At 48.1% G+C, this 27,852-nt stretch overlaps 1 protein-coding gene across 6 annotated transcripts in view; it reads left to right on the top strand.

Annotated features, from left to right (window-relative positions):
- The window catches only part of NRAP (nebulin related anchoring protein), a 70,374-nt gene that overhangs the window by 36,386 nt on the left and 6,136 nt on the right, over nucleotides 1-27,852 (top strand). For all 6 annotated transcript variants that reach the window (XM_067709342.1, XM_067709344.1, XM_067709343.1 and 3 more), the window contains 17 exons: nucleotides 247-351; nucleotides 1,506-1,613; nucleotides 3,225-3,536; nucleotides 4,666-4,770; nucleotides 6,863-6,961; nucleotides 8,594-8,698; nucleotides 9,415-9,522; nucleotides 10,042-10,155; nucleotides 11,841-12,038; nucleotides 13,746-13,850; nucleotides 15,109-15,207; nucleotides 17,116-17,220; nucleotides 17,565-17,672; nucleotides 18,520-18,831; nucleotides 24,322-24,426; nucleotides 25,246-25,344; nucleotides 26,972-27,076. In XM_067709342.1, the coding sequence (XP_067565443.1) occupies nucleotides 247-351; nucleotides 1,506-1,613; nucleotides 3,225-3,536; nucleotides 4,666-4,770; nucleotides 6,863-6,961; nucleotides 8,594-8,698; nucleotides 9,415-9,522; nucleotides 10,042-10,155; nucleotides 11,841-12,038; nucleotides 13,746-13,850; nucleotides 15,109-15,207; nucleotides 17,116-17,220; nucleotides 17,565-17,672; nucleotides 18,520-18,831; nucleotides 24,322-24,426; nucleotides 25,246-25,344; nucleotides 26,972-27,076 (2,292 nt within the window). The remainder of the gene's footprint in view (nucleotides 1-246; nucleotides 352-1,505; nucleotides 1,614-3,224; nucleotides 3,537-4,665; nucleotides 4,771-6,862; nucleotides 6,962-8,593; nucleotides 8,699-9,414; nucleotides 9,523-10,041; nucleotides 10,156-11,840; nucleotides 12,039-13,745; nucleotides 13,851-15,108; nucleotides 15,208-17,115; nucleotides 17,221-17,564; nucleotides 17,673-18,519; nucleotides 18,832-24,321; nucleotides 24,427-25,245; nucleotides 25,345-26,971; nucleotides 27,077-27,852) is intronic.

Genomic DNA, 27,852 nt, shown 5'->3' on the forward strand with positions numbered 1-27,852 from the left:
TGAAAACGAAAACCTTAGAGGAGGTCTCAGGTTGACGCCCCGGCTACATTCTCCTCCCAGCCCCTCACCGCTGCTGCTCCTTCCTGCATCACCTCTTCTGCGTTAAGCCTCGCTTCCTGCACGCTGCCAGCAGCATCAGGTCTGGTTGGTCTGGTAATGGACTTTGCACGTAAGACACAGGGAGCTGAGCGGCCAGCCACCTCCTCCCTTGCCTCCTGCTTCTGACCCGGTGCTCTCTCCCTACAGGTGGTCTACAAAGCAGGGCACGAGCAGTTTGTCCATCAGTACAGCATCAGCAAAGACGAGCCTCTCTTCCTACAGGCCCAAGCCAACGCTGCCAATCTCAGTGAGGTACAGCCAGAGGGAGTGAGCAGCCCAGGGCTCTGCTTCCCTGCGTGTAGGCGCCTGGTCCACAGAACCCACTGGCCATGTCGGTGTGTCTGTGTTAGCTGAGGCTGCATACGTCTGGTCATCGTAAACAGCTCGTGACCAGTATCTTAGGGGGAGGGAAGACCAGCCTCTGGTAGGAATGAGCTGGTGGGAGATTTGAACCACTGACTCTAGGATGGGGTAGGAGGAAGTGGTTATTCCGGGACTGGAGTTAAAACAGCGTTAAGAGGGGAGTAAATAAGAGCTCAGACATTAGCTTCAAACTGCCTGGGTTTGATCCTTGTTTCTAACACTTACTAGGTGTGCAAGCTTAACCAGTTTCTTCTCTCTTGGTTGTCCCAAATGGGACATGAGGGCACTCCTAGTCTCCTCGACATTAGGTCGCCTTGAGGCTTCAGTGAGCTGATATATGCAAAACACTCAGAGGAGCGCTCACAGGGCAGTTAGTTGTTCCTTAGACACGAAAGCTTGCACAGTTCCAGCTTTCCTTCTCTGTCTTCTAAGGAGGGGCCTTTCTTGGCTCTTCTGCTTGGCTCCCAGGTCTTTAGGGTCCCGATCCGAGGAATGGGTAGAGGGGAGAATTAGAAGGAGCAACAGAAGCTAAACTGATTCACACACAGAAATGGAGGGAGGCTTCCAGAAGAAAGAACTTGAAATCTGGAGGTGGGAGGCAGGACAAACAATGGGAGGAACAAAGAAAAGACCCACATGGACTAGAGGCTGGGCTCGGAAAGGAAAAGGGGTGCAGCTGGAGCAGCTGCTGGGCTGGTGGGATGTGTGGACAGAGATGGAGAAGAGAATTTTCAGACATGCTGCTGTGTGTTGTGCAATGTTATTCCACCCGTGACAAGTCATTAAGACTTCCATGAAGACGCCTAGTATTTTCCAAGTCTTCTGGAGTTCCATGTCTGCCTCTTTTGGCCAAAGCCCTATGTGGCAAGAGGCCTTAAGGCAGGAACAAGAAGGCCTGGTTGTATTCCAGTTACAGGTTTCTCTGGCTCTCAGGGTTTCTACAGAAGGATGTAATAGGTGTTTGCCTCTTGGAGAGGTCATTGAAGAGTCTAAGCGAAGCCCTCTCACATGAGGATGATCTCTTTTCTCCTAAATCCCCTTAGAAACTGTATAAGAGCAACTGGGAAAAGCAGAAGGTGAAAGGGTTTGAGCTGCGTCTTGACTCCTTGGCCTTCCTGGCAGCCAAAGCCAAGAGGGACCTGGCCAGCGAGGTAAGCCAGTCCCCAGCTTGTGCTCGACACCACGGATCCTGACATTTACATCTGGGAGAGTCTGAAAGTGTCCTGGCAGGTTTTCAGTCTCTCTGAGCCTCAGGGTTCTAACGTGTAAGATGTAGATAAATATGACCACCTTGCAGTGAGATAATCGTTGAAGTGTCTGGTACACTGCCTGCTGCACCCTGGCTTTTGGTAAGTCGTAACTGTTATTATGAGCAGTAGTAGTGTGAGTGGTAATCCAAATCACTCATTTTACAGATAAGCTGATGCCCAGAGACATCCCATGACTTTCTAAGGTTGTAGAGGCCTGCTGATGGTTAAGAGTACAGGCTCTGGTGTCGGATAGACTTGGGATAAAATCCCAACTCCATCACCTACAGTTTGTGATTTGGGGCAGGTTGTTTAACCTTTCAAAATCTCAGTTAACTCATGGGTAAATTGGTAATTGCAAAATGGTTATGAGGAAATGAAATGAATTGAGGTATATTAAGTGTTCTGTAGTCCAGTGCTGTCTGTTATGAGTCTGATGTGAGATGAGGAGCCTAGGACAGAATGTAAGTCAAACTCTGCTTCCTTCATCGAGAAAGTCTTGCTTCCAAAAAAACCCCCAATATATATGCATGTATATATATTCTGTATCTATTGTGTATATATATATATATATATATATGTATATATATATATATAGTACATGTATATACAGAAAATATATCCGTAAATGTATATAGGTATCAGCTGAACTAAACAGTGGCTTGGCAATGTGGTTGATTTCCGTTATGACACAAGCCCCTTATCTTATCAACTGGTAACATTTTACAAACCAGCACTTGTCTTCAGATGCACTTTGAGTGACACAGATTTATACCATGCCTGGCTCATCGTAAGTGTTCAATAAATTGTGGCAGATATTAATACCGTTGTTCTTGCTGGCAGATTTGAGAGTAGAGCCCAAGTCTCCTGATGGCCACGGTAATGATGAGGTTGAAATGATGCCACACACCAGTATTCTGTTACAGTTTTCAAAGCATTTCTATATTTATTCTTTTTTCGGATCCTCATTACTTTTGGCCTAGTGCTTTTTCAGGCCAATGTGCTCCCTTTTGCTCCCCATAACTCCTAAATATTTATATGTACCTCAGTTGTCTTTAATTTGAGCTTCTTTCTGAAACAGCAGTTGTATTTTAGATATTCCGTGTATTTTTCATTTTGTGATGACTTTCTCTTTATAATATTCTCACTGTTACCAAAAAAGATTATAAAGTGGCTTTCATGAAAGCAACAGGCCACTTAAAAATAAACCCAGAAATACATAGAGACAAGATAGAATTTCACCAGGAAATTGAGAAGACTGTTCCATAGCTGAACTTTCAGTTTAGCTCTGAGCTTCCTGGCAGTCCAGGTGTAAAAGGAAATAATGAGTAGTAATATTTTTTTTCACTCTTTGATCAAAGGAAATACATCAGTTGTTCTAAGGAGGCAAGCTTTCTATGACACTAATTCTGATAGGATTCTCTTGTATGGCTTTGCTCTAACTTTCTTGCATGGCTTGATACTTAATTCCTTTAGGAGATGCTAATGTACCCCTGCTCTCTTCCTCTCATTTAGGTGAAGTACAAGGAGAACTATGAAAAGTCCAGAGGGAAACTCATTGGGGCTAAGGGTGCCCAGGGGGATTCGCAAATTAGCCACTCACTGCAAATGTCCAAGCTGCAGAGTGAACTGGAGTACAAGAAGGGATTTGAGGACACCAAATCCCAGTGCCACGTCCCCCTGGACATGATCCACCTCGTGCATGCCCGCAAGGCTCAGCACTTAGCCACAGACATAGGCTACAAGACGGCATCCCATCACTTTACAGCTTTGCCCACAGACATGAAGGTGGAATGGGCCAAGAAGGCTTACGGTTTACAGAGTGATGTAAGCTCTGTGTGCGGGTTTATGTGTGTGTGTGCTGGTGTTGGTGCCAGGGTTTTCCCAAACCCTTCAGGATGTCGTTTATTCCCTGAGATACCTGTTTCTGGGTCCCTAAGTGGAAACATTTTAGCTTCCTAGTGCTTTAACTTTTACTCAAACTGTGTCTATTTTAGATTCTATACTACCCCTAAAAATCATACAGTTACTCCTTTCTTCTTGGAATTCTGATCTACGTATGTTTTCCATATTTCTTTTTCTTGCAGGGCGGTGGCGACAGTGGGGTGGGAGGCATGTATTTGTGACCTTAACTGTGGCCTGCTCTGGGAGAGCATCCCTGGTACTCATTCTAATGTTGGTAGTCCCATTTTTAGAAAGGGCACCTTGCTAGTCGTCAACAACCCTCTCCCCTTTCTCGTTATATTCTTTCATCTTCGGTTGACTCTTGCAAGAGAAAGTGGGTGAACCCAACAGGCAGGTCAGTTGCAACCAGACTGTCACACGTGGGCGTGGGGTGGAGGCAGCGCAGACACACCCTTCCAGGTAGAGCTCTTTCCGGATCGAGAGGTGATATGCTAGTTTTAGAGACGTGTCCACTTAAATGGCTTTCCATTAAAAGTACTCCTTCAATGGCAAGGGAGAAAATGAGAACTACCCCCCGCCCTGCACCGAGCTTCCTAAGAAGGAACTGGCACTGTGGGAAGCCTCGAATGTCTTGTGATATTCCCTCAAATAGCTCCCCACCTGGGTTCTGTTGTGAATTCTCATTTTCTTCTCCCCTGCATGTCATTTTAAACAAGAGACCAGGCAAAGCAGACAACGAGGACGGCCTTCTTCCGGAGGCCTGCGTGGCCTGTAATGAGGGATGCGGCTCATTTGGCTCCTGCGGCCCCACCCCCAATAGTGTCGGGCGGGGCCCAAGCCGCTGGCAGCGGGGCGGCTCCAATTAAGCGGGAAATTAATTTACATTTTGGAGCCCTACCTGTGACGGTGCAGAAATAGATAAGACAAAAGTGGCATCCAATTTGACTCAGCTGGCACCAGGGCGACATTGGGGAGCTGTTAACAGCCCTTTAAGTGTCCGCACACCAACAATGGCCTGCCTTTTTTTTTTCTTTCCTTTCTCCTTTGTCAGAACCAATACAGGGCAGATGTGAAGTGGATGAAAGGCACGGGCTGGGTCGCCACCGGGTCATTAAATGTGGAGCAGGCGAAGAAGGCAGGAGCACTCATTAGCGAGGTGAGATTCCCTGACAGCGTGCAGCAGGCCTGGCTGCATTAGGCGTGCGGCATTTCTGTATAAAATTAAAATAATTTCCACTCAAAAGGCAAAGAAGAAGGCAAAGCTACATGAAAGGCCTCAAAACCCAGACTAAGGCTGGTAATTAGAGGGAAACTACATACCAAACACACCCCAGTAGGGGCCCAGAGAGCCCGGGCCAAAACAAAGTGGGTGACAAATGATATTATGAATAATAATGACAATCAAACAGAGCTCAATTGCTACCCAGCAACTTACCTTTTTAATGAAGCAACACGGGACAGATGATAAAAAGATACATTTATTGCACCTAGAAAGCCCTTTTGTGACTTCACGCACATTTTCTCCCTTTCTTTCTGCAGCAGGCAGTGTAAACAGTTTTTGAATATTCATGTGGTGTCGAACACGTGACACGGTTCTGGTTCTTTTTTGTTGGAGGGTCTCATTCCTATTTGAATCTCACTCCCGTCTACTCGCAGCCAACCTCGCTGGACCCGAAGGCTTATGAAAGGAGCCCTTTCCTCGCATTTTAGGGCAGTATCCCTGAGCAGATCTTTTAAAGATTAGATCAGGGTTTCTCAACCTTGGCCCTGTGGACGTTTTGATAATTCTGTGCGGTGGGGCAGTCCTGGGCCTGTGGGATGTTTGGCAGCATCCCTGGCCTCTACGCACTAGATGCTAAAGGTACCGTTTCCCATTATACACATCACTTAGACTTCGAGATGATTCCTTCATGCATCAAAGTCTGGCATCCAAGGGATCTTTTTGGAACCATTTGTCCCACGGTGGTCTTAATCTTCTACCACATTTTGCAAACTTATTCAACAGATTTGCTTATCTTCCGTGCTTTATACTTAGTCCTCAGACTTCAGGAAGGCAAGACATCTTCCAGCAACTTTTCCCAACCATCTCATTCCAGTTTGGCACATGTCCAGTTTAGTGTCAAAATGGATTGGCCTCTAAATTTTCAGACAGAATGCCAGGCACCGTGAAAGAGCCACAGATGCACACACACCTGTCATTTAAAGCAGGAGTTAGCAAACCTTTTTTTGTAAAGGACCTGATGGTAAATATTTTTCATTTTGTGGGCCACACTGCTTCTGTTGTAACTGCTTACCTCTACCATTGTAGCATGATGCAGCCATAGACAATACGTAAGTGAACGGGCATGACTCTGTTCTAATAAATCTTTGTTTACAAAAACAGTTGATGGGTCAAATTCAGCTGGATATTGAACTGTCTTCTTAAGACAACCCAGTATACAAATATCCAACCCAATAAATAAGGAAGTGTTTCTAAAATAATTGTTTGATTGGAGAAAAGATATACTTCATAATCCCATTAAGGTAGCCACTGTTTTCAGTCTACTGGAACTGTAATTAAAAAAAAAAAAGGAATGAATTGAAGCATAATTTTCAGAATACTTCAAAATTGGGTATCTAGGACTTTGTTAGCATTTGAATTTCTTGTAATTTTTTTTTTGTTTTACTCAGTCTGTTTCAAACTGTATGATGACTCCTTTCAATAATAGCACCCTTTTTCTTATAACACTTATAGAATTATTGTGTATGTTAACTGACCCGGTTTCTAAAGTGATTAGATAATGTACAGTCACTGACTTAAATGCAAGGGTTTTGACTCTGGTAATCTCTGCCCAGTTCTTTTGTGGAAGGAAAATGGAAAGCTTCAGCTGATCAATGTAACTGTGAGTGTCCTTTCTTGCTTGGGAGACCCGAACTAAAATATGTAAACAACTGCAAGACAGTATTTGAAGGCTATATAAAAAAGCCTTTACTAAGTGTGTATCCTCTAGTATTTTACTGGTATAACCTAATTTTGAGATGTTTTCTTTGCACCAGGTAGAAATACTTTAATGTTAATTGACACGAGGTTATTCTTAAATTGAAACAAATATTAACCTGAAGGCACCTGGGATATAAAGATGGAGGAAGCCGAATAATAATTATGTTCACAAATTCACTCTAATCTCAAGCAACCTATGATTTTCTCTTTCAAATGGCATGAAAGAACAGCACAAAATTCACAGCTTTGATCTTTTTCTGCTCAACAGAAGAAGTACCGTCAGCATCCAGATGCTTTGAAGTTTACCAGTATTAAAGACACTCCGGAGATGGTCCAGGCCAGAATTAGTTACACCCAAGCAGTGGATGTAAGCGATAATGTATATACATTACGACTCTAAGAGTGGGCTCTTCTTTCAACCCTGCGATTGAAGCCCAGGGGTTCTTGGCTTGCTCCTTCTGTTGTTCTAAGGATGAAGGAGCTTCTTATCCTTTGTTGAGGGCTCGCCTTAGTGGCGGGGCCTCCTCATCAGGACGTAGATGGGTGTTACCGCTGCTCTTAGGATGCCAAGGAGGGCTCCACCACCCCACTGCCCCATGCTTTCACTCCTCCCCATTTGCACGTCTCCAGGATTTGTCTGTGGTCGAGGTCTTTTCCCCTCTCCTTTTGTTTCGAAGCATTGTTTTCAGACATGGGACTTCTGGGCGAAATTCTTGGTAATTATAACACCTAGGAATTAGAATGCCTAGGGCTTCTTGGGACTCACGGCAGGAATTCTTGCTTTCCGAATTCTCCCAAAGACTTTGGAAAGGATTTGGGTCTGATTTATGTACCTTAGACTAACTTTCGAGCCATTTCCCATACTCCCTTTATAAAATGAAGCCGAGATCTGGCCTTTTGCCCTCTCAGCGCAGGGTTCCTCGTAAACTAGACGGAATGATGAGGTCCTCTAAAAATTCATGTTAAGACATGGATTAGCCCTGGTCGGCTGATTCTACTGAGAGGGGCCCCCAGGTCATTGCGCAGGGTGGACGTGCCTTTTAAATATCTTCAGACCATTTAACTTGCCATGCGGGAAATTGACAAAACTTGGTGGGGAGGGCTTTCAAAATGTCTCCCTTGCTTCCCCATTGAACAAATTATTCCTGTTGGCCCTTATTCGACAGGCATTCTGAGATGGCTTGAGTGTCCGTCAGAATATGTTATGGGATGATTTACAAACTTACGGGTTTAGAAATGTATAATTTCTTGACCATCACCCCTTCAGAAGCAGGTTTAATTCTGAGAAACACAGATGGTCAAACAAGAACTTTTGTATGGAAAAAAAAAAAAAAAGAAAATAGCTGCTTTTTTCCTTATCCTAACCAACTCTAGGGGGCACTGCTGTGATACGTAGAAACTTGGACACATCTAATAAGATTTGGGATGGAAAAGCCTGGTTTAGAAACTTTCTCTGGTGGCAGATGCCAACTCCACGTGTCATTGCTAACTACTAGAATTATCATAAGCCCAGATAAGAGTTCTAGATGAAGAGCGCCCCAGACCCACCCAGGAAACGTTTATTAGCACAAGATTCCTTGAGGTGGCGGGAGGGTAGAAGGTCCAGAGAAAAGCTCGCCTGTGGAAGAGCCATTTTCTCTTGTGCCTGCTGAATTTTGATGTCCTTTCTTAGCTTATAGTTAATAACGAAATTACTAGATGTTAACCAGCCATCATTTTCTCATCTGACACCCGTCTCAGCAGTGTGCTACAAGTGGAGTATTAACTGAGAGGGAAGTTTCAGCCTGTCATGTTCTGGGCTGGGAACTAGAACTCCGGAGGGAATGAAGTGCATGTCACCGCGCTTAGCCGTACGAGCCAGGGAGAGGCAGGGCGCCCAAGATCTTGTCTCTGTGCGGAGGTGGCAGCTGCAGTGCCCTTGTCTCCTGGAGTGTAACTTGGCTGACGGCTGTATGGGGGAGGCTTCTGGGTTTAATGCAAAACCTCTCTCCATCCACAGAGGTTATACAGGGAACAAGGAGAAAACATAAAGCATCATTACACACAGACAGCGGATCTCCCGGAAGTCCTGCTGGCCAAGCTGAATGCCATGAATATCAGTGAGGTGAGGCTGATGGAGGAGGGGGGGCTGGTTTTAATTACTGGAGGTTCAGGGACCTGCACAGTTGTACTGCATCCCATGCTCAGAAGCGTCCTGTTCTTCCACACTTGGTTTAATGCTCTGCTGTCACCATGTTGAAATTTGTTGAGATTTCTGAACAAGGGGCCCTATGTTTTCCTTTGCACTGGGCCCTGCAAATTATGTAACTGGTCCTGCAGAAGATTCAAGCTCATTGATAAGGATGAGACGAGGAAAACTTCCTGAGTGCAAAGGACATTTGTACTGAGGGGCTGGAATATGGGAGCATCAGAATATAGACATCCAGCCAAAGAGAGACTTGGGAGACTTAACTCTTCCCTTCCGTCATCCCTATCAGCACCCACTTTCCTCTTCTTCAGTAGAGACAGTCGTTCATCTTTATTCTCCATCAAGAGCTGTGCCCACGCAGCCTCATGCCTCCTTCTTCCCATCAACTGCTGCTCAGAGCGATCTGGTTCTGACTCCAAAGCTCTTGGTTTTTAAACCCACCCCCATGGCTCTCCCCTCCAGGGGTGGACATAAGGCAGGATCCAACTCTTTGTTGGTTTTTGCTAAGCTACAGTGATCTCTCACTGGGGGAAAAAAACTCCACAAGAAACCAGATTCTCGTTTTGATAATGGGAGTTCAGGAAACCACCAGGTCACGGGAGGGTCTTTATTGGTGCACATCTTCTCGATAGACGCGTTACAAGGAATCCTGGAGCAAACTTCGAGACGGTGGCTATAAACTGAGATTGGATGCCATTCCGTTCCAGGCGGCAAAGGCTTCTGGTGAAATCATAAGTGATGTAAGCCTCCACCTCCATTCCTAGGACAACGTTGAATCCTCACCAATTTTTATTCCCTTTGCCCCTAACCCCTGCCTTCTTTTGCCTGTGGATAACATCCTCTGCTCTCCCAACTGACTGTGAGGAGGAACATGCCTTACAACAACAGCAAAAATCCCCCAGCCAGGGTACAAAGCTGATGCTGGACTGTAAATATGGACCCCCGGCAGATGAAATGCACCCTCCACCAAGCGCTTTCCTAAAGCAAGTCCACGTGAAGAGACTGTTAACAATGTACCCACCTTCCTCCAGTGTGGGCGGCCCAAGCGCTCTCATGTCCTGCCATTTCATATCCCAGCCCTTTAGTCATTGGGAGGCTTGCATATGAAAGAATAGGCCTTTTGACGACTCCCGCGCCTTTTCTTTTAACTCACCCAGTTACTGTCAAAAGAACAAAACATTTTCACCCAATACCCACCTCTTCCATTCCGTGTCCCTTGTCCTCGAGCTGTTACTCTCTCCCGCTCTCTTTCCCTTTAGTACAAATACAAAGAGGCATTTGAGAAAATGAAAGGGCAGATGCTCGGCTCCCGGAGCTTGGAAGATGATATCAGCCTTGCGCATTCAGTGTACGCGAGCTCTCTGCAGAGCCAAGTAAGTGGGAGAGAACGCAGTGGAGCCGGGGGCCCCCCACCTAATGACGCACAGCCGGCAGCTATCCTGTGTCCTTCCGGTTGAGGGTATTGGCTCTGTCCTAGCTAGCTAGGTGGCGTGGTCAGGTCCCTTGGCCCCTCTGGGTTTCAGCTTCTTCCTCAGTCAAGTGAGAGATAGGACTGCTTGACCCCTTAGCTCCCTTCCAGGCTGGACATTCTAGGGTTTTGACCAGTGACCACACATGGGAGCCTGTGGGCTGGATTTGGACTGCAGAGGTGTTCTGTTGGGTCTGCAGAGCGAATTAATTGCAAACCTTGCAAAACGGAAAACTCTACGTAAAAGTTTTAGACTTCTGTGCAGAAGCCAGACCTGGATTCCTCAAGGCTACTGTTGAAGTTGATTACTGAGAGCCCCATTTAGAAGGGATCTGTACTCTCCTAGTCATGCAGCCACCCCCTCCTCCCCCCCCCCTTCACTCATTTATGCTGCCTGTCTGGTCTCTGGTGGCATCTGAGTTTGCACCCCTTGATTTGATCCCCTGGATGCTGGCACATGTGTGTGTACAGTATCTCCTTGCCCATACGTGAGTTGGCTAACGGCTGTGATGAAATCGAATGTGTGTCCAACATGTAGCAGAGGACTAAACATTTGACATGCAGTGTCTCATTTAATCATCAACTTATTTCTAGGAGCATCACTTGTTCATCCTGGTTACTGATAAGGAAACCTAGACTCTGAGTGTCTCAATCCCTTGCCCAGGTCAGCTTGCAAGGGCCAGACTAGAACGTGCAGCTAGCTTGCCATCGCATGCTCTTTCCACAGTTTCACATGTTCTCGTCTCTTTTGTTCTCTGCCTCAGTTTCCCTGTTTCTAACACTTCTCTCCGCTTTCGGTACTGGGGCGGGATTGGACATGAATTGTCCCTGGCCGTATGCTAGGGGTGGGGAGGGTGCGCGGAGGTGGGGGTCGGAGGTTAGGGACGAGTGGCTGGAGCTTGGAGGGCAGTGGGAAGGGTGGAGGAAGAGGCGGCGCTTATGCATCTGACTCCCCAGAAAGCCCAGAGTGAGCTTTCTGGACCTTCAAACGCTCCTCCAAGGACTGGGGCAGAGCCTGAGGTCTGGAAATGGGCCTCTCCCTTCCTCCCTCAGGATGCATGTTGGGCTCTTGGGAATACCCACCCCTCAGAACTGGCTTTTCAAGCATCTGCCCACTGCTCCTGGCTCCCAGATTTACTGGGATGTTATCTGATGTCTGAAGAAGCTCTCCGTTACCTAGCATGAGAGGAGAACCCCTGGTGTCTCAGTCTGAACTTGAGAGGGTAATGGGGAGAAAGCGTGTGGAGCAGGCGGCGGCTTAGCCGTGTGTCTTCTTGCCTCTGGAAAATGGGAAGATCTAAGGACTTGAGCAAGGGAACCACTGACATTATATCTGTCCCTTGAACTTCCGTATTTTCCCCAAGTAGGGGAACCGTGGGCCTTGATCATCCAAGAGCTGGAGATGGTGAGTGGCAGGACCTGGAGACGAGCCCTGCTTGTTAAGCCAGTCACTGCAAGAAAGGAGCCCTGGCCCTGCCAGGAAAGCCACCTGGGCTCACCTGGGACAATCACGTCGCATTGCTCTCCCTCATGGTCCTGATGCAAATGGCGGCTTTGAAATAGCTGCTATTGATCTGTCTGCCCATCTAGGTGAATTACAGGAAAGACTTTGAACACTCAAAGGCACAGTTCCATCTGCCATTGGACATGGTAACACTGGTGCACGCCAAGAAGGCTCAGACCCTGGCCAGCGACCAGGACTACAGACACCCACTCCCCCAGTATACGTCCTTGGCCGAGGACCTGAGGCTCAGCTGTGCCAAGAAAGCTCACAGGTTGCAGAGTGAGGTAAGGGGACCGGGCCTCTCTCTCCAGGCTCTTTTCCTCTTAAATCTGACCGTGAGGCAGTGACCCACAAACTGCTGGTGGCTCAGTGGGGCTTCCCGAGATGAGAAATCCCGTACCTGGGTTTTCTTTTAAAGCACCTGCCCTGCTTGTTCCTGCCTAGCTCTTCATAAGCACAATTGCACAGATCTGTTAACAGCAACGACAGCCGTTTATTGAGTACTTCTGCTGAATTCCGAGCATTGTGTTTTCAGGCATTATCTCATTTAATCCTCCAAATGACCCTATATCGGTACTCTTTATCCCCATTTTACAGAGAAGCTATAGTGAGTCTCAAAGAAGTTAAATAGGTCGTGCAAGATCATAAAACTATAAATGAGAAAGTGGGTGCTGGGACTTGGATGGTGTCCAAGGAAGACGCTGTCAAGGTTTATGGTTTTGCATGTTCAAGACTTGCCAACGGTGTTGCCTCTGGCCCCAGCTTGAGCTGGGGGTTCTTCTTGGCGCGTCATATGTTCCCAGGCCACCCAACTTCGGAAGAGGCCTGAGATCTGCTGGGAGAGTTGCTCAGAGCCCCTTTGGAACTGACCCACTTCAGGCAGAGGAGAGTGTTGGGCAGAGGGCAGGGAAATAAGGGTCCCAGAGACCCTTCCTGAGTCCTCCCAAGGAGTCTTGGAGGCCTTCACGCCCCACCCCCACCCCAATGAGGGCATTTCTAGCTCATGCCACCTGTTTTCTGAAGCAGGCAGGCCCAGGAGCGTTGGGAAGCATGGGAGGATGTCCTCACTCCCAAGGAGATACAGAATGTGTCTTCCCAACAGGCAGCAGCATCCTTTTTGGTACTCGCCTCATCTCCCAGCTTGCCACCACGTTTCCATGCCGGGAGATTTGCAAGTAACAGACCTCTGCTGGAAAATAAAACAGTCCCCCCAGAACCCTCTTTCTGGTTTGGCAGGTCCTGAGAGCTGAGCGGTGCTCAGATCCGGGTTACTGTTGTCCACTGGAATTTTCCGCCTGTGTACAGCGTTTACTAAGTGACATAAACTGTCAGGAACCCGACAGCAGGTGGAGGAACGAGGGAGCAGCCACGCTCAACTCAGGGGCCCGTTTGTCACTTGAGCAGAGCCCTGACTTCCCCTGCCTCTCGTTGCCATAGCAATTGGAAGGCGGCACGCACCGGGGCACCTCGGTGGCCGAAGGGGAGTGAACTTGGGGCTCCCTTTAAACTGTCAGCCCAGACCCCTCAGGTACACACACCGCCTCCACCCACATAGACTCGGGCCTTTGCCAGATTATTCTGGATTCATTTATTAGTTCTTTCTTAACCCATGATTAATTAATGCCGCCTTCTGCTGCTGGGTTTTGTTTTGAAGACCCATTAAACCATTTCCACATTTGCCCCAAGACAGCTGACTTTCTAACCACAATCCGCTCCAGCGTTTATTTTTTGATAGCCCACATTAAAATAAAAATCCGCCAAGCATCCCTCTAACAGCTACGGAGACAAGTGACAGCAGAATTATTTTCTTCTGACCTACATTTTTGTCTCCCTAATGAGCATTTAAGTAAGAAGCGTGTGTGTATTTGCTGAGTGTGATGTATCTGGAGAGACTGCCTTGGCCTTGAGTTCTGATTATGATGCTGTCTGTCGTGGGTCCTTCCTCATTCTGCGAGCTTGGCTTTTCTGATTTCTTGTGTTGTTCCTTGTAGAATTTGTACCGGTCGGACCTGAACTTCATGCGAGGCGTTGCCTGTGTCATTCCAGGCACGTTAGACATTGAAGGGAGAAAGAGAGCATCTGAACTCATCAGTGAGGTAACCAGAGACCAGGACGGGTTGGGGGTGTCAAGTATATTCCACGGTAGAGGTTACACAACAATCTGTTTGTTTCTTACTAAAGCCAGTTAGATGCTACACTGTTAGCAGTGGCAGCTCACCCAGCCTCTCTCCTTACTCCCTTCTCCATTCAGACTGGATGCCGTTTAAGATAGCTTTGCAGATCTCGAGCCAGTTCCTATATTAACATATAAGAATTATTTGCTGGATCCTAAGATGTACTTTCCTAGGGTCCCTTTGAAGAGTGGCTTGTGGTACAATGAAAAGAGGGCGGGCTTTGGAGACACATGTAGTGACTGAAATTGCAGGCCAGTACTCATTTGCTGTGTGACCTCAAGCCAGTCACCTGCCCTCTCTGAGCCTCAACCTCTTAATCAGTCAAATGGGAATGCTCAGACCTCTCTCATTTAGTTTTTGTGAGGGTCAGCCCTAATCTAAGCCCTGTGCTTCTCTGGCGGCTGTATATGAAATGGTGGCTATAAGCTTGGTGATAACTTCTTGGTAAATTACTGAAGTCTGGAATTCTAAGCTCTTTGAACTCCTGAGGAATCTTGCCCACCCCTGGGAGGGCTCTGGGATTTCCATTCACGGCAGATAGGCATAATGGAAGGCACTGCAAGCAAAAGGCGATCAGCGTCCAGCCTGGGTGCCTCAGAATGGCTCACGCATTGATTAGAAGCTCTGAGCAAGCGGAATTGGCCTCACTGTGGGAGTTGAGATTTAATTTTGTGCTTTGCTTTTCCAATGAAATCACTAAAGTGAGTGGTTTCTAAACCTCATGGTGCATCAGAATCCCCTTTGGAACTTAAACAAAGTACAGAGCCCACTGACGATTTACTGAATCCCATCCCCTGGAGTGGCATACAGGCATGTGGATTATTTTAAGCTGCACGGTTGTTTCTGGTACCCCCCCCAAAGCTGAGGAGCCCAGGGTTTCCAGCGAGCAAAGGAAATTCGGGAGCAAAACATGAATCTCTATAGTTGTGTTCACATTCGTAGCAAAGGACTAGATCTCCCTTTCCCATTGATAAGTATCTGATTCCATCCGTCCTCTCCTCTCTGCTGCTTCATCCCACTGGGTTCTGAGGTCACAAGAGCAGGGGACGGACTGGATTCTGGGCCACAGACTAGCAGCCTTTGCAAAACGAGGTTTTATAGCTAGTGCTTAATGAGCATGTTCTTCTGCTGCTTTTGCATCTTACCTTGTCTTCTTATTGCCTCTTGTGTGTGAGCTCAGAGTAAATATCGTCAGCATCCCCGGTCATTCAAGTACACGGCCGTGACAGACACTCCCAGCCTCACTCATGCAAAACTCAGCAACCAGATTACAAACGAGGTAAAATCTTCAGACGGCTTTGGGATGGGCTTTTTAAAAACTGCTGGATTGCTAAAAAATATGTGTGAATATTTGTGGGATTGGCGGGGGTCGCGGGAAGGATGGGTGTTTGCATGGAAAGAAAAGAGTGTCATTAGATGGAGCCTCAACAGTTTCCAGAAGGAAAAAAGGCCCAGGAAGAAATCTGGTTTAGTCTGTCGTCTCGCCCCCCAAATGTGGTCACGGACCAACGGCATCAGCATCCCCTGGGAGCTTGTTAGAAATACCAAACCTCAGGCCCCACCCCAGACCCACCGAATCCACATGGTCATCTAACAAGATCCTCACGGGTTTCCTTTGCACGTTAAAGTTGGAGACGTGCTGGTCTGCCATTCGTCTGTTCTAGCTGGGCACATATTGGCTCATCATTTCTCCGCTGTCATTCTGATGATGATGATGGGAAAGATTTGTGGTTGTCCGGGGACAGTGATACAGTGTGATGTTTGCCAAACTTCTTAGTTCTCTGCTTCCTCTTCTCACTCACCACTTACCCAATTATCATTTTAATATTCTAGCAGAGGGGTGGGTCCCAGGGGAAAGAATCTCACTCCATAAAATCATCATTCCAGCTCTACTTCTTCTTAGTGGCCCTCTGACAAGTTTGAAATATCGAGTGAGCTTGGCAGAGAATGAAATTTCGTTTTTAAAATTCTCCTTCTGACTCTAACTTTTCAAAGTCAGTGGAGATTTGGGTATTTACACATTAGTTCCAAGCTTGGGATAAGAAAATCCAAAGGGCTGTGTAGCGTGACATGATCAAGTTAAAATTCCCACTGAACCTTTCTTGCCTGCTTTGTCATTGGGGTGCTGAGGGGTAACAGTGCCTCCTGCAGTGGCCTCTGGCCCTGGAGGACTCAGCAACCACAGATCCAGTTCTAATCACGAGAGCAGATGTTTTCACAACGGCTGAGGCCGTGCAGCGCAGCAGTGGTGTGAGTCTGCCCGTGGCAGGATCCCGGGATTTTAGTAAAGGATGCAGACTGGGGTTTGGGAACCTCCCTTCCAACCGGCAGAGCTTCTCCTAAATTTCCCAGATCCTAGTATTGTCTTTACACTGTGTCCTCAGCAAAAAAAAAAAAGTCTGCAATGGGAAGAACCACGATAGTATTCTTAAAGGTGCTTTTCTTCCCTCGGCCTATTATTGAGCAAAGTATAGGGAAGGGGGAAAATATGTTTTCTTTTACCCATCTTAGGTTGTCGGCTGGGGCTCTGTAACAAAAGATAGATTAACAAGAGAAAAGCATACAAATGCATATAATATAGGCTTTAGGTGGTGCAGGAGTCTTCACAAGGAAATGGAGTCCAGGAGGGAGGGACGGTTAAACCTGAGCGTTTTTATTCTAGGTTTGATGAAGAGTGGACAGTCGTGGGAAAATGTGTAGGGCAAAAGGGGGTGAGCTAAGGGCAGGGAACTGGGGGACACTTAGCGAGGTCTGTTTGTTCAAATGCCTCTCGGTCCTTCCGAGGTCAGAGATGAGCTTGTTCCCTCCCTGTGTCAGAGGGAGGGCAGCTCCCACAGGAGGGGAGAAGGTCAGGGAGAGGTCTTCCATCTCCTGCTGCTTCCAGCTTCCTTCAGCTTAAAATACGCACTATGCCAAGGTACCATATATTGGGGTAACATGTCCTGAACCCCATCACAAGCAACTTGCAGTTTCTTCCCCATTCCTTTCACAGCACTCAATTTGACTCATTAAGGACTATCTCTGTTGAAAAAAAACATCTTCTCCAGGCTGAAGGTGTACCCATGACCCAGCGAATGGCCTTTTACAAACGTATTTCCCAATTGCAAAGGAGGGAACTCCAGCCCTGCAGAAACGCACAGCACTTACCTTCTTGCCTTTTTTTTTTTTTTTTTTTTTCCCTGCCCAGCGCCTCTATAAAGCAGCAGGCGACGACGCGAGACACCAGTACACAATGACCCTGGGCCTGCCCGAGTTTGTCCGAGCGAAAACAAACGCAGCCAACCTGAGTGATGTAAGCCTTTCCCGTTGCTGAGGTTGAGATGTGCTCCAGGGCCACATGTGTCTGTGTCTGTGATGGGACCTAACAGTGACCCTGGTGACTTTCACAGAAACTTTAAACAATGTATCCTGTAGACACTCATGTGGAATATACTTTACACAGATGTGTTGATACCTGCGTGTCAGAGCCCACTTCCGAGAGGGTGCTAATGAGATTTTCTTTGCAAAATCGAAAGCTTTTGCTTGTCAGGAATTGATTCTGGAACACCGTACTACAAATAAAAGGGGGTAGCATTTGTTCTTTGAGCCATGTAATTTTTTTTTTTTAAAGAAGATCTACATGTGTTCCTACCGTAGGCAAAATACAAGGAGTCTTGGCGGAATCTCCGTGTTCAAGGCTACAAGCTGACCATAGACGCCCTCCCCTTCCAGGCGGCTCGGGTCTCTGGAGATATAGCCAGTGATGTGAGTTGAATGATATGACCTTCCATCCGGCCTAATTTCTGTTAACTTCATGTAAAACAATGTCTATGGCTGATTTTCCTGAATTAAAGCAAATCTGTCAGCATGTGAGACAGGATGTCACCGCAGAATATATTAGTTATGAATGAGATTCTTTGGCGGAGAGAGGGAAAGAAAGGCCCTGTTAATCAGAAGGTAAATGCAGGCAAAAGTCTCTAGCAGGAAGAAGATTACGATTTATTTCTAATTGCAGTGTCTAGGCAACGATCTCCCCGTAATGTGTGAACTGTCCGTTTTCTAACTCCACCCAGAATTAGAAAGAGAACTCGCAGTAGAGATTGTGATTCTGCTTCTCTGTCGTTTCCCGCGTCGGCGGTAGCATTTTCAGCTGTGTTTCAGCCACTCTGTTGATAGCATCCATAGCTTTGGGACATGAAGGTGACTTTCTGTTTCCCACAAACAAATCGCAGAAAATGTAGACTTCAAATAAATGGATCCCGTCTTTGGGGTTTGATGTTTTGTCAAGTGCAAGGGGATAAAGCACAAGTTTCTCTTTTACCCTTTTTGATAAATTCCTTTTGGGCACAGGACAAGTAAGGGGAGTGGGCCCCTCCCTTTGGTCCTAAGGATCTGGTTTTAATTAGATGGGAGGAAGGGAGCAGTGTTTCCACTGTTCCTCCCCCAGGGAGGAAGCCGTGCTCTCAGGCCAGCCTCACTGTGGTTTTGCTTATAATCATCTCCTCCTAGTGTAAGAACAGGTGATTTTCTTACAGTCTGCAAGGAAAACGCATAAACGAAATGTAAGCGTCCCAAATGCCAGCCCCTGACCGCCTGGTCCCCCACCTTCCAGTTTCTCTACAGGCACGACTTTGTGAAGGAGCGAGGGAGGCTGATCGGGGCCCAGAGTGTGAGAGACGACCCCCGGCTCCAGCACTGCCAGCGGATGGGCCGGCTGCAGAGTGAGCTTCAGTACAGGAGGGAGGCAGCAGGCAACAGAGCCCAGTGCCACCTGCCCATGGACATGGTGCCCCTGGTCCACGCCAGGAAGGCCCAGGCCCTGGCCAGCGACCGCGACTACAGGACACGGTGCCACGAATTCACGGCACTGCCCGAGGACCTGAAGATGGCCTGGGCCAAGAAAGCTCACGCCCTGCAGAGTGAGGTAGGAGCGGGGGGGTCCGTGGGTCACACATCAGTCCCCGACCTTCCTCCTCCCGCCAGGCCTGCGTGTAAATCTCTGCTTCTTCCTTAGCCTTTCGGATCCCCCGAACGATTTGCTTGGAATTATTCAATTATTCAATCAATCAACACATATTTGTTGAGCACCTACTATGTGGCAGGCATCCCTCAAGGCCCTGGGGATACAACGGTCAACAAAAGAGTCTAAAAATACAACAGTCAACAAAGAGTCTAAAAACTCCCGGGGTCACGGAGCTTCCGTTCTGTGGGAGGAGATAGAGTATAAGTGAGGCGTGTAGTATGCCAGATGGAGACCAACAGAGCGGGGAAGTTGGGTCGGGGGGTGTGAGCGTGTGTGTGCGACTTAAAATGGGGGTCAGGGTAGCTCTCACTGCAAAAGTGACATTTGAACAAAGACCCTGAGCGGCAGCAGCCTCAGCGTATTTGAGGCTGGAGTGAAGCAAGTGTGTGGGTGGGTGAAGAGGCTGTCGCAGGGGATGGGGATGGGGTCCGAGACAGAGGCTCAGGGCTAGACTGTGTGCAGTAGGCGTGCTGGTGAGGCGAGGAGAAGAACTGCCCCCAGAGCTGACACCCACCGACTGCTTTGCCGGTGCCGGCACCCTCGCTACCGCACTTTGGGGTGGGGGCCGTTGCTGCTCCTGTTTCACAGGCGAGGTCGCATGGGAGGGGCCGAGGCAGGACTGCCTCCAGAGCCCACACTCCCAGCCCTCCCGCCATCTGGTGCAGGGGAGTCACGCTTCCTACGAGGCAGGTGTGGACGCTGAGGCCCAGAGAGAGGAGGTCCTGGCCCACGCAAGGTCATCAAGCCTGTAGGTGGGTAGCGCCAGCCACTGCCCCCGTGGTGGAAGGCTCTGGAGTCAGTCCCAGGCCACTCCAAGCCTCGGCTCCCTCAGCCGGGCCGGGGCCGCGGTGAAAATGTGGTCACGGTCAGCACTTACCGGGCGCGTGCGCATGGCAGGCTGTGCACCACGCGGGCGTCCGTGCATCGTCTCCCCAGCCCCGCGGCTCCCTAGGAGGAAGGCGCTCTCACGTTAGAGCAGAGCCCAAGGGACTGTGGTCACATCAGTCCTTATCATCCATATCAGGGTTTCCCAGCTCAGGCCCTTTTGACCTTTGGGGCTGGATGCTTTGTCACGGGGGCCTGTCCTGTGCACTGCAGTGTCCCTGGCCTCTACCCTCTACATCCCACAGCACCCCCTTAGCGTGACAATCAAAAATGTCTCCAAATATTGCCAAATGCACCGGGGGACAAATCTGCACCCAATTGAGAACCCGGTTCTCAGTTGAGGGCTGGTCTATATGATGCACTGAGCATGGTGCCTTGTCTGCAGGAACACGCCAGTGGGTGTGAGCATTTCGGGCTATGTTCTCCACCAAGCCTTCCAACTCTGGTGGCCTTCAGAGAAGCGGCTGCTTCTAGTTTGGTTATATTGCACAGGAGAGTGTTGTAAACACCTAACGGATGATTAATTGTGACAACGATGATGTGACTTAATGAACGTCAGGGTCATCTAATTATGCCTCGAGATCTGCTGGAACTGCAGTATCGTGTTGGGCACCAACCAGCAGAGTGTAGAGCAGGGTGAGTTCATCGGTCCCCACTCAGGGCACGTGGTCACTGAAGCACAGCTCAGGACCCACTTAGAAAGCCTTCCGCTTGCTAGAAGGCCACCCTGAGGTCCACGAAGAACTCATAGCATGACTTGGTGCCCAGCCCGGGACCCCTCTTGTCGGTGGCCTATTCCTGGGGAGAAGAGAAACCTCCCGGGACAGGACAGGTCCTGAGGAAGTTACAGAGGCCACCGGGGAGAGGTCGGGGGCCAAGCTGGAAGCCCAGCTTCGTCACTCGCTGGCAGTCCTTCCGCGGCCACTTGGCTTTCTAGGCCTCCATGTCTCCACTGGAAAAGCAAAGAGGTTTGATTTAATTGGTGATCTCAGATTTCAGGATTCATAGATTAATGTTTTTTAAAATGCTGACATCAACATAATGTCAGACTGTTTAACTAAGTAAGGAACAATACCAAAAACCAAACCCTACCTCAGACTACCATTTATATTAGTTACTTCTGAAATGAAAGGATATTTTAACACTAAAAAAAAAAAAAAAAAGCCGAAGCGGAAGAACAAACTAAGACAGAGGGTCCTTCCCAAGAAGCGCTAGCTGGCAATCTTAGACTGACACTTTACCAAATGGGAGATGTATTAGAATGATGTGTGCTGAGAAATTATTGCCTAATTGAAAAATGACTGTGTTGTTCTTCATGCATTGTTTTGAAACTTCAGGTTTGTTAAACTGGGGGGTCTTGGACTCTAGGATGCTGTGAACAGTAGCCCCGCACAGTGTCCACAGATGGCTCTGAGGCTTTAGTCTTCTCAGAGTCATCGCTGAAAGTCCAATTCCATGTGGTTATGTTACAGCAAAAGGAGACAAAGGCTTCATGTGAGCTCACTCAGTTCAGCAGAATCTAGGGTAGGAACAGTAGCCCTCAGTAGCCTTCAGCCATTTCTCCTGTCCTCTTCCACCCAGGCCAGAAAGAATGCTGTGGGACTAGGGGCTCACCCCTGGGGAGAAGGTCCTCAAGGCCGTGATGGCTCAAGTCATACTAACCTCAGGGATGTATCTGAGACGTGTGCTCCGCCCAGGCCACACTCCACCACGAGTCGGTGCTGGTTCAGTCACCTCTTAGTCTTTCCCAATCTGCCAGTGCACCCTCCCCTCCGTGATCTCACGCGGGGGCTGCAGGGCATCCTGCAAAGAACAAGCAGGGACAGTCAAGGGGACAGTCCTGGCCCCGCCCTTTATGGCTACCCGGCCTCAGGAGACTCCTTAAGCTCTCCTAGCTTCAGTTTCCCCACCATCACAAATAACAACAACAATAACAATACCTAAAAAGTATGGAATGCTTATCCTGGGTCAGGCGTTTGTTTAAATATCTTGCGCGAACCATGTCATGTAGTATCTAGGTAAGTACTGGCATTACTCCCATTTTTACAGTTGCGGTAACTAAGGCACCTGTAATCTTCAGTAACTTGCTTAGGGTCATAAGCCGGCAGGGAAATGATTTGCTCAAGACCATACGGCTAGTAAGAGGCAAAGTGGGGCTCTGGGCTCCCGACTCTGGGTTCAGTGCTCTCTGGCTCCCCCTGGTGGCTAGATTAGGAACCCAGGTGCCCTGGCTCCCGAGTGTTCTCTTAAGGACCACCCATGCAGCATCCCCACAGGACAGCAGCTGGTAACTCTTCTGAGAATCTGAGCAAACATTTAAACCCAGACATTGTTCTGTAGATGGGAATAAGAGCTCGTCCTTTGAGAATGGCACAAGGGCTGAATAAGATAATGAGTCTAAAGCAAACCACACCCTATGCAAGGTAGCAAGGTAGTGGTTATGGTGATTCTTATTAATATGACGAATATACCCCTTCCCCTGGCCACCTCCTAGGTGCATCTGCTTATGTCATTCCTGTTAGAACTCGGGGGCTGAAAGCTCGTGTGTCTGCCACACTGTGCTCCAGGATAGGGGTGCCGGGAAACCCCGCGTATGACTCCGAAGGTGGCTTCTAGGCCTTCGTATATACAAGGGCAAAGAGTGAGGCTGCCATGTGGGGAAGCCAAATTCAGCTGGGCGTCCTGAGAAGGTCTCTTATTATCTTAGAATCCTTCTTTGAAACCGTCTTTGGGCCGATTCTCCTTGACTCCCCTCCTCTCTCTCCCTGTTTTATCGTGAAGTCTGGGGCAGGCGTGTTGTTTTTAGGGTCTGCGTGAATAGTCAAAGCTGGGCTGGGAGCAGAAATATCAATAGACAATTCATTTATAAGAGAGTCTAAGGCGCAGTCAGATCTTTGGGGAACCTGCATCTTGCCTTCTGACTCACCTGCGCTCGCACTGTTCAGCTCCACAAAAGGCAAGTTGAAAGCGTGCTCCCCCGCTTCATCTCACTTATGAAAGGAGCAAGGCCTGGCTGTGAAGAGGCCCTGTAGGATGATTCTCTCTAACTTAGAAATTTATCCAATTTTCTCTGTTCTTTATCAGAGTGGAAGGCAAAAGCTTTGCCGGTGTAGACTGAAAGATCGCGGTATAAAAAGCAATCTCACTGACATGGGGTTTTGAAACGTGCTCTGGGACCTGAGTGATGTCTCCCTGCACCAGTTGGAAAGCAGAGTGGAATTTGCACAGGGGCCTTAACCAGCAGACAGTAGATCAGAAACGGACCCTCTCTGAGGCCAGCTGTGAGGGGCACTGTGATTCCTGAAATGAAAGAAAACTAAAAAGGCCGAAAAGGCTGATTTCAGGAGTGGGTGTTTTGCGTTACAGCAGAGCTTATATCTAAATTAGAGAAAGGCTAGCAACTTCGTTTAGATCCAAATTTCAGATTTCCTTAGAGAGTCTCTTTCCACCTTTAAAAATGCCTAATTTCCATATGGAGAGGAAGAAAAGCAGCTGTCTCATCCTAGGTAATGGTGAGCAGATCAAAGCATGGTAATTAGATTTAACATTTTAGGAGACTCCTAATCAGACCCACTGTCTTTTGTTTTGTTTTGAAAATGTCAAAACTGAGTTCATTTGATGCCTTAAGTTTCCCTTTTATATACACAGGTGTTAAAGGCTGCAAGTTGCATGTTCCGTACCTACTACGGACCCATTGTCTTAAAACCGTACTTACTATTTTCTCCCCAGAATTGATGCTGTACTCCTGATCTTTTGAGTCCTTAAAAGGAAGAAGGTGGATAAACCTTAAGCCCATTTGTGCAATATAAGCAAATCATGAGTAGAAGCAGGAGAAGGGGTAAACCGAGGCACAGAAAGAGTAAAATGGCTTGCACACCATTCGCCAGGTGTAGCCAGGTTTGTTCCAGTTTTGAGAGTCCTGCTGTAATCGTCTTCCCCTCCCCCCCACCACCGCAAGAAAAAAACAAATCTAACACATAGAGTGGCTTTTACCCCTCAGGACTCTCAGGTGTTTTCATGAGAACAGAGGGGTTGTCATGACCTTCAGGTATCACAGAGAGAAACTGAGTCACATTTTGGTACAGTGATTTGCTCCGAGTCACAGCAGGTTTGATCCAGAGCTCAAAGCCCTTTGATCAACTGAAAGTGTATAAAAACGTTTCTGTTTAGGCAGGCGGTCAATCGCCTCACTGCCAGAATGAAACAAAATGATGGGGGCTGATGTGTGGGCTGGGGTGTATATCTCAGGTCGTTCTTAGGGATCGTTCCCGCAGGTCAGTACCTTCTGCTTCAAATCCAGACAGTTTACGGGTGGGACCTTCCTGTATCGTACACTGGACCCGTTATTTGATTCTGGAGAGAGTGCACAAACTCAAACAGTTTGACTCGATGACATGCAGAACGCACCTGAATGAAGATGTTGAAATGTTGCGATGAAGCATTTTTACAAATGCCCCACAGTCTTCGACCCTCTCCTGATAAAAGCCAATGATTTTCTTCCTGCAGTTGCACTACAGATCAGACCTGATGGGCATGAAGGGGACAGGATGGCTGGCGCTGAGTTCCCCACAGATAGAGAGTGCAAAGAAAGCCGGAGAGCTCATCAGCGAGGTACCATTAATCTGACTCTACCACAGACGCAACCTGGCGTTTATTTCCTCCTGACGAGGGAAACTGCAGATGGACTGGAGATCCCAAGAGGGCCCCATGGCCACTGGACTCCTGATATTTCTCTGGGGCCATTTGCAGCCAAATCCCGAGACAGAACAAGATTTCCCTCCCAGTGAATTCACTTGCTGGGGAGTTAAAGGCATGTTCCAGTTGGGCAGTGAAAGAGGGGTGATGCATTAGAAGATTCTCAAGAGAGGCATTAATGTACAATTGTGATCTAAGCTGGCCCATTATTTTGGGGGAGGCAGAGAGAGGGTTTGCCACCCATCTCCTGAGTTTACTCACAGAGTCCAGTGTCAGGGGGTCGTCTGACTTCAGAGGCTGTTAAAAGTTGCACAGAGATGGTTGCGTTCCCTGAACTCCCCGCCATATTGATGACCTAGAGATTCTTGCCCTGGGAGCTCGCTGAGGGTGCCACTGCTTTCTTCAGTTCCTTAATAACAGAACCTACTTTTGTAGGGTCTGAGCGGGGCCACCTTGTTGCTGGATCCCTCCCTTTATTGAATTCCTTTATTGTGATGAGCTGTGACATTTTGCAGCCTCTCTTTTCAAGAATGTAAATACCCGGAAAATGTTCCTTATCACAGAGGCAGCTTGGATCTCTTCCGTGTGCTGGTGAGGTGCCCACCGAGAAGAGAGACGTGTTTTCCAATCACATCATTGGCGCCTTTGGTACTGAGTGGATGGGGTGAAGCTGCACTCAGAAAAGTGCATGTGGTGTTTGATTGTTTCATGAGAATCTCGGTCCTTCTCTTATAGACCAAATACCGTAAAAAACCAGACACTATCAAATTCACCACGGTGGTTGACTCTCCAGACCTAGTTCATGCCAAGAACAGCTACATGCATTGCAATGAGGTGGGTGTTTTCTCTTCACTCATCCCAGGCCCAGGAGTGGGTAGTGCTGTGCAGTGGTCAGTGCTTAAGATGTGAGGGCAAACCTTTTGTCCCTTCCCCGGGCGATCTTGGGTCCGCTTTCTAATGTCTTCTAACTCCAGCTCCCTTATTTGAAAGGAGGGTAATAATAGCAACCACTTCATAAGATTGAGTGAATTAAATGAGGGTTAAATAAATAAAAGTACATGAAGCTTTTAGCAAGTATCGGAACAAGCAAGTCCTCAATAAATGTCTCTAGTTTGACTCATAATCATAACAATAATAATACTAAGTAGTATTGATGATCCCTTACCAAACACTAGGTCAGATACATCTTAATTGTTGATAAATGTTAATGGAATTAAAAGCTTAACATAAGCCAATTAGAAAAAAGAAAAGAAAAACCGGCTGTATCAAAGCTTCTTTCTGCTTTTACTCTCTGTATGATTTAGCCCCATTTCCTCTCTCCTGTATTAATTTCGAAGACTAGGAAGTTACATATATATTTTTTTCTCTGAAATTGTCCAGGGATTGGACTTCGCACACTGACGAATCTGCCCCGTGCTCACAGAGTCCAAATGTTGTACTGACCGGTTCACATCTGCAAAACCCAAATTGAATTTGGGAAAGGGTTGAAATATTAAATATTATATTTCCTCTCTAAAACTGGATGAGACTCAACCACTTCCTAAAATTGTTTGCAGTTCTTAGATTGCTGTCCTAAAAATAGCAACTAAGATAAAGCTTGAGTTTTAAAATTGTGTCTTCTTGGGACACAGGGTGGACTGTGAAAACGTCACACTTCTGAACGGATATTAAGGCATTTAAGACTTTTCAGCTGTTGTGTCTTTTTATTATTACTATTAGTGTTAAGTAGCAGAGGTATGGAGGCATCTTGTCACTAGTAAAAAGCTTGAGCAATGCCCAGTTGCAAAGGTTCTCTGAAATATCCACCCGCTTATGCTGTTTGTGAAACACACAGGCACAGCCAGCCAGGGTGATGGTTTGTGACCCTTTTGGAGCAAATCTTGATGAATATTTTAAGCAGGGTTTATTTAAAACCAACCCCGGGGGCTTCCCTGGTGGCGCAGTGGTTGAGAATCTGCCTGCCAATGCAGGGGACACGGGTTCGAGCCCTGGTCTGGGAGGATCCCACATGCCGCGGAGCGACTAGGCCCGTGAGCCACAATTACTGAGCCTGCGCGTCTGGAGCCTGTGCTCCGCAACAAGAGAGGCCGCGAGGCCGCCATAGTGAGAGGCGCGCGCACGGCGATGAAGAGTGGCCCCGCTTGCCACACTAGAGAAAGCCCTCGCACAGAAACGAAGACCCAACACAGCCAAAAATAAATTAATTAATTAATAAACTCCTACCCCCAACATCTTCTTAAAAAAAAAAAAAAAACCAACCCCGCCACCGCCTGACCCTGGCCACATGGGCCCCTCCCTTCCTGGGTGGCTTCTGGAGGGATGCTCTCCATGGGCTTCTGTGCCCTGGGGCGAGGGTATGGGGTCACTTGAGTGGGAGGGGCGGGAACGGGAATCGGCCCCTTCTCCACCTTGGCCGCAGCAAGTGCGGTTTCCCATTTACTGTGAGCCTTCTTCCCCGCAGCGCCTGTACAGGTCAGGGGGTGCCGAATCCCGGCACAGATACACCCTGGTCCCCGACCACCCCGATTTCACCAGAGCCCGCCTCAACGCGCTGCATCTGAGCGACGTAAGTGAACCAGAGGTTCATGTGGTGTGTGCCTGTTTCTGTAAATGATCTGTGCCCAAACGGGATTTTATTTGTTAAAAAAAAAAAAAAAAAAAAAAAGAAGGTCCTAGGAAGGGAGGCTGGGAGTGGAAAGAACCGTGGATTGAGAGTGGGACAACTGACATGTGTGACTTTGAGCCACTTTCCTCGCTGGGCCTCAGTTTCCCAGCTGTAAAATGGGGCTGGAGCTGTGCTAGCCAATGTCTGTGGTCCTTCTAGCTCTCAAATCCTAATGCTGGGCCTGGCTCCAGAGACCTCGGTCAGGTGCTGGGTTACGGCCAGAGGAGTGTTGCCGGTGCCCTGGCCCCGCGGGTGTAGATACCTGCTCTGTTTGTTCTTTGGACACCTCTCCTTAGCCATTCAGAGCAGTGTAAGTTTGGAGACAAAGTGACGCTTTCTCTGCTTTCTGCAGTTTAGAAAGATGCTGCAATTGTAGTCCATCTGGTCCCAACACAATCCGCTCCTTTGTGTGTGAGGCTGTGGACCCCAACACGTCTGTTTCCCTTGGATGTGTGCCCTTTGCATGCATCACGGAGATGCTGTTTCCTAAACCCAGGCTTGTTGGCAGGGGTTGGAGGCCCCTGGTTGTAATAGAATAGGCGGCCGCTCTACCAGCAAAGCTGTGATCCTGGGATAACAGGTATCGAGGCGGCAGAATCAAAAGAGGCTGTCAGATCAGAATAACACAGGCTGAGTGTGTCGGCCTGGGGCAGCGCGGGGCCTCCCAGAGTCTGGCC

The sequence above is a fragment of the Pseudorca crassidens genome, chromosome 16 (assembly GCF_039906515.1).
Source record: "Pseudorca crassidens isolate mPseCra1 chromosome 16, mPseCra1.hap1, whole genome shotgun sequence".
Classification (NCBI taxonomy): domain Eukaryota; kingdom Metazoa; phylum Chordata; class Mammalia; order Artiodactyla; family Delphinidae; genus Pseudorca; species Pseudorca crassidens.